This window comes from Camelus ferus, chromosome 6, assembly GCF_009834535.1.
Source record: "Camelus ferus isolate YT-003-E chromosome 6, BCGSAC_Cfer_1.0, whole genome shotgun sequence".
In the NCBI taxonomy this organism is placed as follows: Eukaryota; Metazoa; Chordata; class Mammalia; order Artiodactyla; family Camelidae; genus Camelus; species Camelus ferus.
In genome coordinates this window covers 21,181,779-21,194,508 of record NC_045701.1, presented here as the reverse complement: position 1 = coordinate 21,194,508, position 12,730 = coordinate 21,181,779, and the positions used below count along the sequence as shown (strand labels likewise).

Sequence of the window (12,730 nt, the reverse complement as noted above, 5' to 3'; positions counted from 1 at the left end):
AAGAACATAGCAACAAATGTTGGTGAGGCTGTGGAGAAAAGGGAATCCTCGTACGCTGTTGGTGGGAATGTAAATCGCTGCAGACACTATGGAAAACAGTATGGAGGGTCCTCAAAAAAGTAAAAATAGAGCTACCATATGATCAAGATATTCCACTCCTGGGTATATATCTGAAGAAAATGAAAACACTAATTTGAAAAGATATATGCACCTCTATGTTCATAGCAGCATTATTACAACTGCCAAGGTATAGAAGCAACCTAAGTGTCCATCAACTTATGAATGAATAAAGAAGATACACACACACACACACACACACACACACACACTCACTTCAGAATATTACTCAGTCATAAAAAGAATAAAATTTTACCATTTGCAACAGCATGATGAACCTGGAGGGTATTACTTTTAGTGAAATAAAACAAAGATAGACAAATACTAAATGCTATCACTTACATGTGGAATCTAAGAAATGAAACAAATGAATAAATATAACAAAACAGAAACAGACTTAGACTTAGACTATAAACTCTGATTACCAGTGTGGAGAGAAAAGCAGAGAAGGATAAGATATGGGTACATGATTAAGAAGTACAAAGTACTTTGTATAAAATAAATAAGCTACAAGCACATATTGTACAGCCCAGGGAATATTGGCAATTTTTTATAATAACTTTAAATGGAGTATAATTTATTAAAATACTGAATCACTATGTTGTACACCTGAAATTAATATAACATTGTAAATCAACTATACTTCAATTAAAAAAGAAAGAAAAAAACTAGATATTTAAATAAAAATGAAAAAGAAAAAATAAACTGAGCCTTAAAGGACTAACAGAATTACAGTAAGTAGAAGGAAATGTATTTTAAGTAAAAAGAACACAGTAAACAATGCAAAAAGGGACTAAAGTACTGTAGGTGTTAGGGGAAAGAGTTTGGAATTATGTTGTTTGGCTTATAAGGCAGAGGCTAACGGAATTCATAAAAAATTTTTAAGAAAGGAAGTAACATTATTGAGGAAGTATGAAGGATAGACCTGGAAGGAGAAGGTAGGGAGACCAGTGAGGAAACTGTTTTAACAATCCAAACAAGAAACCATGAGACTAGCACAAGGATAGAAGCAGTGAAGGAGGGGATGAAAGAGACAGAATGAGCTCCTAGGAGAATAAATTCAGAAGGAGGAAGGACTCTAGGTATGAGCCCAGACCTACTGCTAACCAAAGGGGGAGGAACAGGAGGTGAAAAAAGCATGGAGAACTATGAAACAAAAACCTCAATGGAAATAAGAAAATAGCTGAAATTTTGGAAAGTAACATTTTAAAATTTTTCTTAAGTAGGTCACTATAGCCCCAGGCACTGGATGTTTCAGCTGAATGGTTAGGAAGGAAGCAGCAGGAGAAATTGTGGGATTTCAAGAGCTCAGACATAAAGGGCCAATGTGAGATGCCAGCTGAAGGGCTAGGGAAACTGGGGCATCCTCTAAACCAGAGGGGAAAAAAATGAATATGCAGATCCAAATCATTAAGGAAACAGAAGTTCAGCTCTGAAACTATGGATCAAAGTATTGTAAACATATATATTTCAGAACTTCTTTGTACCTCACATCCTTATCTAATGGAACATACATCCTGAAGGTGATAAATACAGGCTCCCAAAACCAACCACATAACAACTCACTAGTATCACTAGTGTAACAGACATGACCCATCAATCCCTTTGTAATGCATTCTGACTAATGATCCTATATCTTAAGTTTGATAAATAAATACACATTCATGTTTTGAGGGAGTTTCTTTGTGGTGATGGAGCAGTTTTGCAACCTGACTATGGTGTTGGTTACATGAATCTATACATGTGGTAAAATTTCATATACTACCCCTTCCCCCAAGAAAAAGTGCATGCAAAAAATAGTGAAATCTGATCAGGGTCTATACTTGAGTTAATAATAGTATGCCAACAACAATTTCCTAGTTTTGATGAGGAAGGCTCCTTTCTTGCACCCAGCTTCTCCTCATGGAATGGAGGCTCTACCTTGGGCATGGTGGGCCAAGAATATTGGGACCCCAAAAGCCCTTCTCCTGGCTCACAAGGCAGTGGTTCTACATCAGGAGAGGGAAGCCAAGAGACCCCAGGTTGACCCCATCTCAACCTAAGGGTCCAGCTCCTAAAGAGAAGCTGTCACTCAGAGAGAAGCTTGTCATAGTCCTTATCCCCAACTCCAGAGCCCTCTTTCAGATATTTGACCTGCGGACAGAAGAAGGCAGGAAAAATGATGTCTCCCAATCTCTTCCCAAAGGAACTTATTACATTTTCAACAGTGAAGTTAACTGAACTTAAGACCCCTCTCAAAAATAAAGGAGCTTGTGGTAAGGGAGTTGGGAGGAGATGTGTGGATCTAATGAGGCTATAGCCTAGACTAGGGTGGCCAGGTGAAAACCAGGGGAATAAGACAGCTTGGGGGAGCCCTTCTGGGGTCAGAATATTAAGCTCTAACTTCAGAAACTATTCCATTTTAGGAGCCACAGTTTGACTGGATTAGTTTGTCAAGGAATTTATGCCTCAGCCCACTGCTGTAAACAATATAGCAATCAGCCAGCAAAATAAATGGATGTGGTTGGAGAAAGTGTAGAACAGAGCCCTACCAGTACCACTGTTATTCCAGGGTGACCAGTGGGCAGACCCAAAGCTGCACTTCCCTGAGGAGCAACAACAAAGACAACACTATGTGTTGGGGTGGTGGTTGGTGTTGGGGTGGGGGGAATAATCCAGTTAAAAAACAAATAAACAAGCAAATAACACTAACAAGCCCTGGAAGGGGGACCAGTGTGCAGACTTGCTACACTATATTATCTGAAATGTCCAGTTTCCAACAAAAAAAATTATAAGGCATGCAAAAAAAAAAAAAAAAAAAACCCAGGAAAGTATGACCCATACATGTAAAAAAAAGTAGGCAACAGAAACTGCCTACAAGAGTGACTAGATGTTGGATTTAACAGGAAAAGATTCCAAATTAGGCATTATAAATATGTCCACAGAATTAAAGGAAAGCTTGATTAAAGAAGTAAGGAAAGTATAATGACAACCTCATATCAATACAGAATTGTCAATGAAGAGATATTTTCTAAAAGAATAACTCTACATGCTACTTCTTGGATGACATCCATTCTGACACACACTTAGCATTCCTTTAAAAAGAGTGATATTATAAATAATAAGTTAATTCTCAAATATTTAATAATAACAATATGAAAAAACTTACTGGTCTCACGTCACCACAGGAATTGGTAAACTGTCGAGCCAAGCCAAAATCAAGCATGTAACATTTCCTACACGTACTAGGAAAGCGACCCATGGCGAAGTTAGACTGGAAAAAGGAAGACAGAAAATATTTTCATTATACTTAGTTCTTACATCTTATCCTTCCTCTATTTTAATTCTTCTATTTAAACTCTATAGAATATACATGTTCCAAATATACTAGTCAATGATGTTTACTGGATATTAATACTAATTTTAATAAAAATTAATAATAATTTTTCCGTGGGTTCTATTAATGCGTAGGATCAGGTGAACTTTGAGCAACAAAAAATGTACATCACTGTATAAAGTTACATAAAACATAACACTGACTTAACTGGAATCAGTACTCCAAGTTCCTTGAAATTCCAGTCTAAGTCACTGCTTAAACGAACACTCAATCTCTATTTTTTAAAATTAGAGGAACCACAGGCAGGGAGGGATATAGCTCAGTGGGACAGTGGGTGCTTAGCATGCACAAGGTCCTGGGTTCAATCCCCAGTACCTCCATTTAAATGAATAAATCTAATTATCACCCCAAAGATATAAATAAAAATAATTTTTTAAATGGAAGGAACTAGGAGTAAGCAAAATACATAGTTCAGAATTTGAAATGAATTTCCTATAAGCATCATGAAGCTGAATTTCAAGAAGTGTAAACACTGAAATACAATTCAAGGAAACATTTCAAAACAGACTTAAGGAAATTTCACTTTGTGTTCTTCCCTTAATGAAAATAAATGTAACATTAAATGACCACAAACTTGCAAAGGTGGGTATGTAAGCAAGGGAATTTATAAAGGCAAAAATCAACTTGTTGTAGAATTGTTATTTTTTATTTTAAAATACTGTTCTACTTAGGGAGCTTTCTGATCAAAATGGAAACTCTTCACTCCCCATGCTTCTCAAATAACAACATTTAATTTGACATAAAAATAAGAGCAGGAGAAATCTACATTACATTAAGTCTGACTCAACTATATTAATTTTAGTTAGCATTTTCGTGTAAACTATTCAATTTTAGAAATCATGTAGCACCAGATGGGTATAATTTTCAACTACAACAATCAACATACGATAAATTTATAGTAAATATAGCTAATTAGAAATGGGTGATTTCCCCTTGTGAGCAATACAAAAAACCAAGGAGAAAATAAAAGCATATTTCACAGTTAAGAAAATAACAATTTCTAAGAAAAACAATAGAAAAATACTATATATTGGCACTGTAGCACTCAGGAAAACAAATAAGCTCTTTCACAACTGATAGTCTCTTATCAACATAATTTGTTACTTCAGAAATAGTTCAAAGAACCCAATGACAACATTTAAAAGCAACATATGTATATATTTTTAACCAATATCAAGAAAAAGAAATCCAAAGAATAACTATCAATTTAGGTGTAAGACTAAGTAGCTAGCAATGTTAACACATAATAATAACAGTCAAGCATTAATAATTTTTAATTTGGCTGCCAACCAACATTTTCATTGTGTGAGAAAAGTTCTTGATTACAAGTTATAGTTTATAATTATATTAATTATAATTTGCTTCAACTTACATTTTTGCTACAGATGTTAAAATATTGCCTTGTATTTAATATAGAAAGCTACATTTGTAATTTACTGTGTCCGATTGTAATATTACAGTATCAAGTAAACTCATTCTGTGCTCTGGCAAGAAAAGGGCCCCTACCGGCTTGATGTCTCGGTGCAAGAATCCTACAGAATGGATGCTCTCAATAGACTCCAGAATCTGTCTACCCAATCGAAGAGTAGTGCTAATGGTGAATGTGCCCCGGGACTGGCTACGACGTAGATCTGCCAGATTCCGACCCTAGGGAGACCAAATACACATTTTCTAATATGGTACTAAATGTATATTATAAGAGAAGAGTAGGGAATTATTCACTTACCATTAAAAAAATGTTTTGACTGAAACAGCAAGGATTTTACCCAAATCATGATCCTTTCACTCCAGAAAAGAGAATCTCTTAAGATAATGTATGAATGTTTCAGACAAATTTAAGAATAGCCAAAGTTTTTTTTTAAACATAGTTTCTTTCAAAATTTTTTGAGTGATTGTTTAAATTCCATAGTGCTTTACAATTTTCAAGTTTCACACACATGATTTCATACAATCCCATAATAACCCTTTTTATCCCCTACTCCTAAGTTGCCCCTCCCCCACCCCTCTCCCCACTGGTAACCACAAGTTTGTTCCCTACATCTGTGTCTGTTTTTTTGTTTTATTCTCTAGTTCACTGTACAGCATTTGTCTTTCTCTGTCTCTTCCGTGTCTATAACATATAATTATGTTTCTGAGTCATCATGTTTCCCTTTGTCACTGATGTCATAACAAAATATAGTCTTGGTTACTTAAAAAACATATAAAATATATATGCACAGGGCAATAATTCCTCATTATCACCTAACATATATCCTATACAAATTACTTAACTTTCCTGTGTCACAGTTTCCTTATAAAATAGCCCCAACAATACCTACCTTACAGTATTTTGTAATGGTTAAACAAGACCCATGTAGTGTTTAGAATACTGTTTGGCACATTGTAAGTACTCAATAAATGCTAATTATTGTTATTATAAACAAAAAATGACATGAAACACTCAATTACTTTTAGCAGTAGATAAAAGGAACAAATTTATCTAGCCTGTGCCAGATGTATTACATTCCTGAGTGCATTTAGTTAGTCCTCACAGTTCCCTAAATAGAATTTGTTATTCCTGTTTTACAGATGAAGAAACTGAGGCTGAGATTTTAAATAATGTTAACCTGTTAAGGTAAAGTTGTTCTTCAAATCTAAGTCTGTCTGACTCCAAAGCGTTCTTTTTCCACTTCACAGTTCTCTACCCAGAAGATTCCTTATTTCATAGGTAACAAACCAGTAATCCGATGAGAAAAGCAAGGCTACAATGCTGCAGTTCCACCTCCCAAAGAATGGAAACTGGCTCCTGTATCACAAGGGAATTTAAGGATCCCAATCTCTCTTTACCCAAAATTTTATAGTGTATGTTTGGGGTTAATACCATTAACACCATCACCTCAACTAAAGAGAGTTTTGAAAAAGTAATAAATTCTTAAATTACTTAAATATCAATTAAAGTAAAATATTAAACAGTAATCAAGTAATATAAGAACTGAAAATTTACAGAAAAGTCAGGAGCCTTCATACTTCCTATCTTTTTTTTCAAACATTTTTTTATTGAGTTATAGTCATTTTACAATGTTGTATCAAATTCATATCTTCTTTAAAAATACAGTTTTCCCACAGCATAAATTAGTAGTTATCTTTATTATTACTTTTAAATGTTAGTGGTATTTATTTTATTGTTCTCTACATTCTCAGCAAATGTAAAATGAGTGATAATCTACAGCAATGAGTTTTATAATACCTAATAACTTTTATTAGCATTTCAATAATTTTTTTCTTCAAAAATCAGTATTTTGATGGTCAAATATATACCTAAGATAATACTGGAACTTTATTTGTAAACAACTTCAATCATCATAAAAGCTTTTGATAGGAAATCAATTAAAGTGGATTTATGATATTAATAATGATTTTAAAATTTTGTATCTTTTAAAATATAAATCTAAATAATCAGTTAACAAAATCTGAGAAGATAAATATAAGGCTGACAAGAGTATGAAGAAAAAGTTGTTAATATGGTAAATACATGCAGGTTGATCCACTAAATTATACTACAGGGTATATACTACAATGATTATTATTTCTTATAGAGAAAAATTGAAAACAATCTGTACATCCATCGATAAGTGAATGATTAAATAAATTATGGTTCAGTCATCTTACTGACTGTTTTGCAGCCACAAAAAAAAAAAAAAGAGAGAAGAATCTTTATATATAGTAATAAGGAATGAATAATTATTAAATAAAAAAGCAAATTCATTTCTCCCTAAGTAATTCTATAAATTTAACATGATCCCAATAAAAATGCAAATGGATTTTATTATCAAAAATTTGAAACACACTTAAAAGGAGAGAAAATAATATTATGAACCCTCATATACCTATCCATCACTCAGAATTAACAATTACCAATTCATGGCTAATCTCGTTTCATCTGTTACCCACTCCCCACCTTCTCCCACACAACGCACAATATCTCCCTTCCCACACACATATACTGGATCATTCTCATGTAAATTCCAGGCATATCATTTCATTTACATGTTAAGTAAAGAGATGAAAATATAAAATTAAAGAAGTCATAAGCAAGCAATTCTATCACTAAAATTTGAACTGGAAATATCAATATGAACCATGATACATTTCTCTTTTAAAAAAATTATATATATCCTGAACCTATCCACCTGAAAAGAATTTAAAACAATGATCAACCCAACTGCAGCAGGCACCTATAGCATTTAGATTGAGGTCTCTAAGTATCATTTCTCATTAAGAAGAATCAGGGCTTAATGGAGAAATTGCTGATTCCAGTTCTGTAGAATGAATTATATAGAATAAGTCTGGTATATAGTGTTGTACCAGAACGTTAGGATGCTATCAAAGTTCCCTATTAGGGAATCAACTTGGTATTCTGAAAACTGATAAATGAAAGAATCATTAGTCCTGCCCTTCTGTGTGAAATGTACCTCAGGATAACCTAATAGTTGGTAGAGCTCTTTTTAAAGAATTCCAGCTAATGAACAAAGAAGAAATTACAAAATTACAATATTACATTTGCAACCCCACTGAAGTAATGAATCTAGGCAGTGATTACTAACGAGTTGATAAAACCTAAGAGAAAAATCAGCGGGAACTTTAAAATGGATGGAGAGGCTGACAGCACCTGAACCTCACTGATTAATCTTAATATAACTAAAAGAAAGACAACCAGACACTGCCTACTGATGTGATATAAATAGGAAGCACACAACTCACCTCTGAAGTGTTCTGGACAAATAAAACAAAACTGGAATCTGATCTAATCATAAGTTTATAGGAAATCCAGGGGACAGAAGAACATGTTAAATAAACACCACTACAGGAAGACAATCAGAAAAATCCAGAATATGGAAACTTCTGCATGACAAATAACTCTGTTTTTAATCAATGACAATACAAATAACAACAAAAAGAAAACTGTAAGGGAAAAAAAAAGGAGACGGAATCCATAGATTAAAAGAGGCTTAAGAGGTATATATCCACCAAATACAATTTGTGAACCGTGTCTGAAACCAGATTCAAGTAAAACAAATATAAAAAGATAAAAGAGAGAGGTACAATCAAGGAAATCTAAAGACTGACTTGATAATTGATGCTGTTATTAAGATACTGCGTATTGTGGTTAATGGGGGAAAAAAAAGAATCCCTGACTCTGAGAAATATATATTAATACACTTACAAATAAAATATGCCTTGGATTTGCCTTGAAATCATCTGAGGAAGATGGAAAGGGAAGAAAGGGAGAATACACCTCAAACAAGATTGGCCATATGCTGATAATTACTGAAGCTGGATGATGAGTACATCAGTATTCACTATACTATTCTCTCTACTTCTGTGTATGCTTCATTTTTTCCATAATAATAAAAAGTTAAAAAATATACGGCAGCCCTGATGTTAGGCAGTCTAGAGCCAGATCTGTACTGGTTACAGGATTCAAAACATTTTTTGCCGCTTCCTAGGTGATATGCTTACCACAAAACATCACCCTCGGCGATACTAAGGACCATCACGTAAAGCCTCAATGAGGATATCCAATGAGACCTGGCCAAGGTCTTCCCAGTAGAAATGAGAAAAGAAATGTGTATGATTCCTTGAATCCTATTAGATTTTAGACCCACTTTAATGGTAAATAACTGGAATTTCTATAACAGAAATAGGATTATTCCTTTAAAAATTTTAAGGCATATATTATATAATTGAATCTCCAGGAGGAAAAGAATAAAATTAACTTAAGAATAATGAGGGTTTTAGAAGAAATCAGAAATGTCAGTGAGAAGCTGGGTCTGAGCATATAAATTTTAACAAAACATATGGCAGAAACCCAGTAGTTATCTTCAGTATGTCCAATAAGACAGAGAACCCTCTAGTAGTTATACCAGCTTTAATCTTGTCCCAAATCAAGTCAGCCATAACTGGGGATGAAGGGTTAACGGTGGGTTAATATTCTTATGACAGGAAAAAATACAGCATGCAAGTCAAATGGAAAGGTTTCTTAGACAAGTCCAGAGGAGCTTGCCAAAGGCCACAAAAGCCATTGTTACCTAATATACACCAGCCTCCTTAGTTTTCTCAGACTAAGAGCATTCCCATTTCCAGAAAGTGAGATTTAGGTAAGTGCATATAAAATTAAAATGAATAGGTGGAGACAAAATAAAAATGAGTATATGCTAAGACTGAGAGAGACTCTGTTGGCTAAAATTAAAGCTTCTGTTCACATTCCCAAGTCAGTAGTAGCCTAAAGACAATAAAGAGTTTTCCCTTATTGTGCCAGAATATTGGCCTCAGGCTTCCATCAAGTCTTAACACCATTAAGTTAGTCAGTCCCAGGCAAACCACAAACCTCCATGAGCTTAAGTCTCTTCATTTGGAAAATGGGGTAAAACCTGTCCTATCCTCTTAGGGGATATGGTAAGGATCAAATAAGATGCATGATAAATCCAGAAGAAAATAATAAAATATCATATAAAAAGTTACATTATTACTGGCCAAAGTGAGAGAAAGCAAGATCCATATTAATGACCTAAAAAGTACAGGGACAGTTGCTTCAAGAAACAAAACCATGCTGGATCAAGAGATAGTGAATTACATGACTCAAAGATCTGAAGGTATACTCTACAGAGAGATTACTATCTATAGATTTAAATCAAATGCTGAGGGAAACAAGAAGAGGACACACTGAGGCCAGGATCTCTGTCTCTGAAATCACTACTATGAAGTTAGGGTGAAAGAAAATAAAAGAGCCAAATGCCTAAAACAAACTTTGCTAAAGATGAAGGAAAACCCTGAGAATTCTAAGTTAAACAGCAAGGGGAACCATGGCTTTTACACTTCAATGGTGACCGCAGGTTCAGAGCTGTGTGTCTGTGTGTTCAGGGGCAGAGGCAGTGCCAGAGAGAATGGAATAATTTCCTCTTCTCCTTGCTGCAGTCATTACTCCAATGTATCCTTTCTGAATTTCTTTCCTCTGCTACCCCAGCTCAACTCCACTTTCCATCTAAAGGATATGGAACAGAGCTATGTTAATGATGAAAAGAGAAAGAAGAATGGCATTTCTTCCCTATCTTATACTAAGCTTAAATTTTCAAGCAGTCAAGGTTGCACTTGCAAAAAAAACTAAGAATCCTTAAGGTAATAAAAGGTGGAGAAGGAAGGGATAAGGACAGGACAAGACTCATATCTGGCAACCCACATGGGAGTTAAAAACTCTGCAACAAAGACTATCAATGAAGATATGGATCAACTGCAATAGTTGACAAGGAAAACTCTTCCATCTTTGGAAAAATTTATTATCAGGTCTATTTAAGTAAAGTTCTATCTGCATAGTATAAAACACTGTGAGATGATACTAAATGTTGCTAATTATATTCATATATATCATAATTAGGTACTTTGATCAAAACTGGACAATTTTAAGATCCATTTTCAAAGTAACCTACCTGCAACTGCATGACCACATAGTTGAATCGATCATTTCTCCCACATCCAATAAATCTACAAACATGGTCTTTCCCTGGATGAAAGAAAGAAAACAGTGAAAAAGGTTATACTATGGTTTCTCTTCTTAAATTTAATAATTTGTTTTTCTGTATTTTATGGTTGAATATAAAGGACCTGTCTTAAGAACCTTAATGATAGGAGATTTGCATCATTCAAATTTTCTACCCACCTCCCCCCATATTCTACACTGCTCTTTGTGTAGTCAAATACATGTTTACTAAGTGAATAAATAAATGAATGAGGGAACAAGTTAATGATAATTTATTTAGGAAGGAAAGAATCAAGAGGTCATTTCAAACCAACTTGACCAGACATGATACATATGAAAGCACAGAAGAGCAATAAATAAAAACTATGTTAGGAATATAAACCCTGAACTTTAGATATGATCAGCCATTCACCATTATATGACTCAGTGAGTCACTTCATCTTTCTGGGCCTTACTGATTTGAATTTGCTTAGTAGTTTTCAACCTGAGTTCCACATGTGAAAATCCAAGGAGGTGCTAGTGCCTAGGATGCTAAGGGAAGCAGCTCTGCTGGAGCAGAGACCTGGGGTCCTGCCCTGATTCAATAAATGCAAACAAAACACCTAAGAGAGGAACAGGACTGGTGGATTCCAGGGCCAGAAGAGGGCTTCTGGCTGGAGCACAGGAGGGAAAGGAGGGAGAACAGAATGAGATGATGCTGGAGAAACAGGTAGGTACCGGATCCTGAAGGGTCTTGGACTCCATAATAAGAAATCTGAACCACATATATCAATGTTCCTGAGAAACTTTCTGAAAACTCCTAAACTTTACACTGATTCAGAATCTAAATGGGGGGAAAATACAGGATATGAGCTTTTCAAAAGTTCTCTAAATCACCCAAAAGCAGACAGGCCATGGATGGGAAGTATTTGAAAACTACTGTTGGGTAATGAGAAACATTTAAAAGATTTTAAGATAAAGAAAAACATTTAAAACTTTCCATTTTAGAGTATCACTATGGTAACAATGAAGAAGGTCAACTACAAAGAGGTCAATACTGGGGTGTACAGGTCACTCTGGGGACAGCTACAATATCACAAGAGAGAGAACAAGGGTTTGAGCTTAAGTATTAGAGATTGAAAAAAATTGGATAAATCCTATTAATAGAGATACTAACGATGTAGTTTTTGACTAGAAATTGGCACAACTGAATAAAAAGTACCAAAATAAGAGAATATAGTAGGTTGTTTTAGGGGATATTAGAATGTTGAGTTTGAGGACAACCAGCTGAATTCAGGAGACAATTGTAATTTCAAGCTTGGTGCTGAGACAAAAAGCTAAGTTTCAGAAATATATTGGGGAATGATTCGTTCATGGAAGGTAGATGGAACTATCAACATGAATTTAAGATTTCTGAGTTGAAAGAAAAAAAGAATGAGAAGAAAAGAAACCTAATAGAATTCTGGAAAATGCAATATTTAAAGCATGAGCAGAAATAAAAAGGCCCATGAAGGAAACAGAGTAACAGCCCGAGAGGCAGGCGTAAACTACAAGAAAGGGATATACATCACAGAATTCAAAAGAGAAGAGCATTTTAAGGTGGAAGTGGCCAGTGACAAATGCTATACAATAGTTGAGACGTGCTCATTAATATAAAAAATTAGGAAGTCATTAGTGAGTGGAACAGGCAGAAGCCAATCTATAACGGAGTTAAACAGTAAATGGAATATGAGACAATGAGGGCA

At 34.6% G+C, this 12,730-nt stretch overlaps 1 protein-coding gene across 2 annotated transcripts in view; it reads right to left on the bottom strand.

The window, feature by feature from the left end:
• TTBK2 (tau tubulin kinase 2) overlaps window positions 1-12,730 on the bottom strand; it is a 117,209-nt gene that overhangs the window by 48,074 nt on the left and 56,405 nt on the right. For both annotated transcript variants that reach the window (XM_032481407.1, XM_032481408.1), the window contains 3 exons: window positions 10,957-11,030; window positions 5,000-5,140; window positions 3,266-3,370 (listed from right to left, as the gene is read on the bottom strand). In XM_032481407.1, the coding sequence (XP_032337298.1) occupies window positions 3,266-3,370; window positions 5,000-5,140; window positions 10,957-11,030 (320 nt within the window). The remainder of the gene's footprint in view (window positions 1-3,265; window positions 3,371-4,999; window positions 5,141-10,956; window positions 11,031-12,730) is intronic.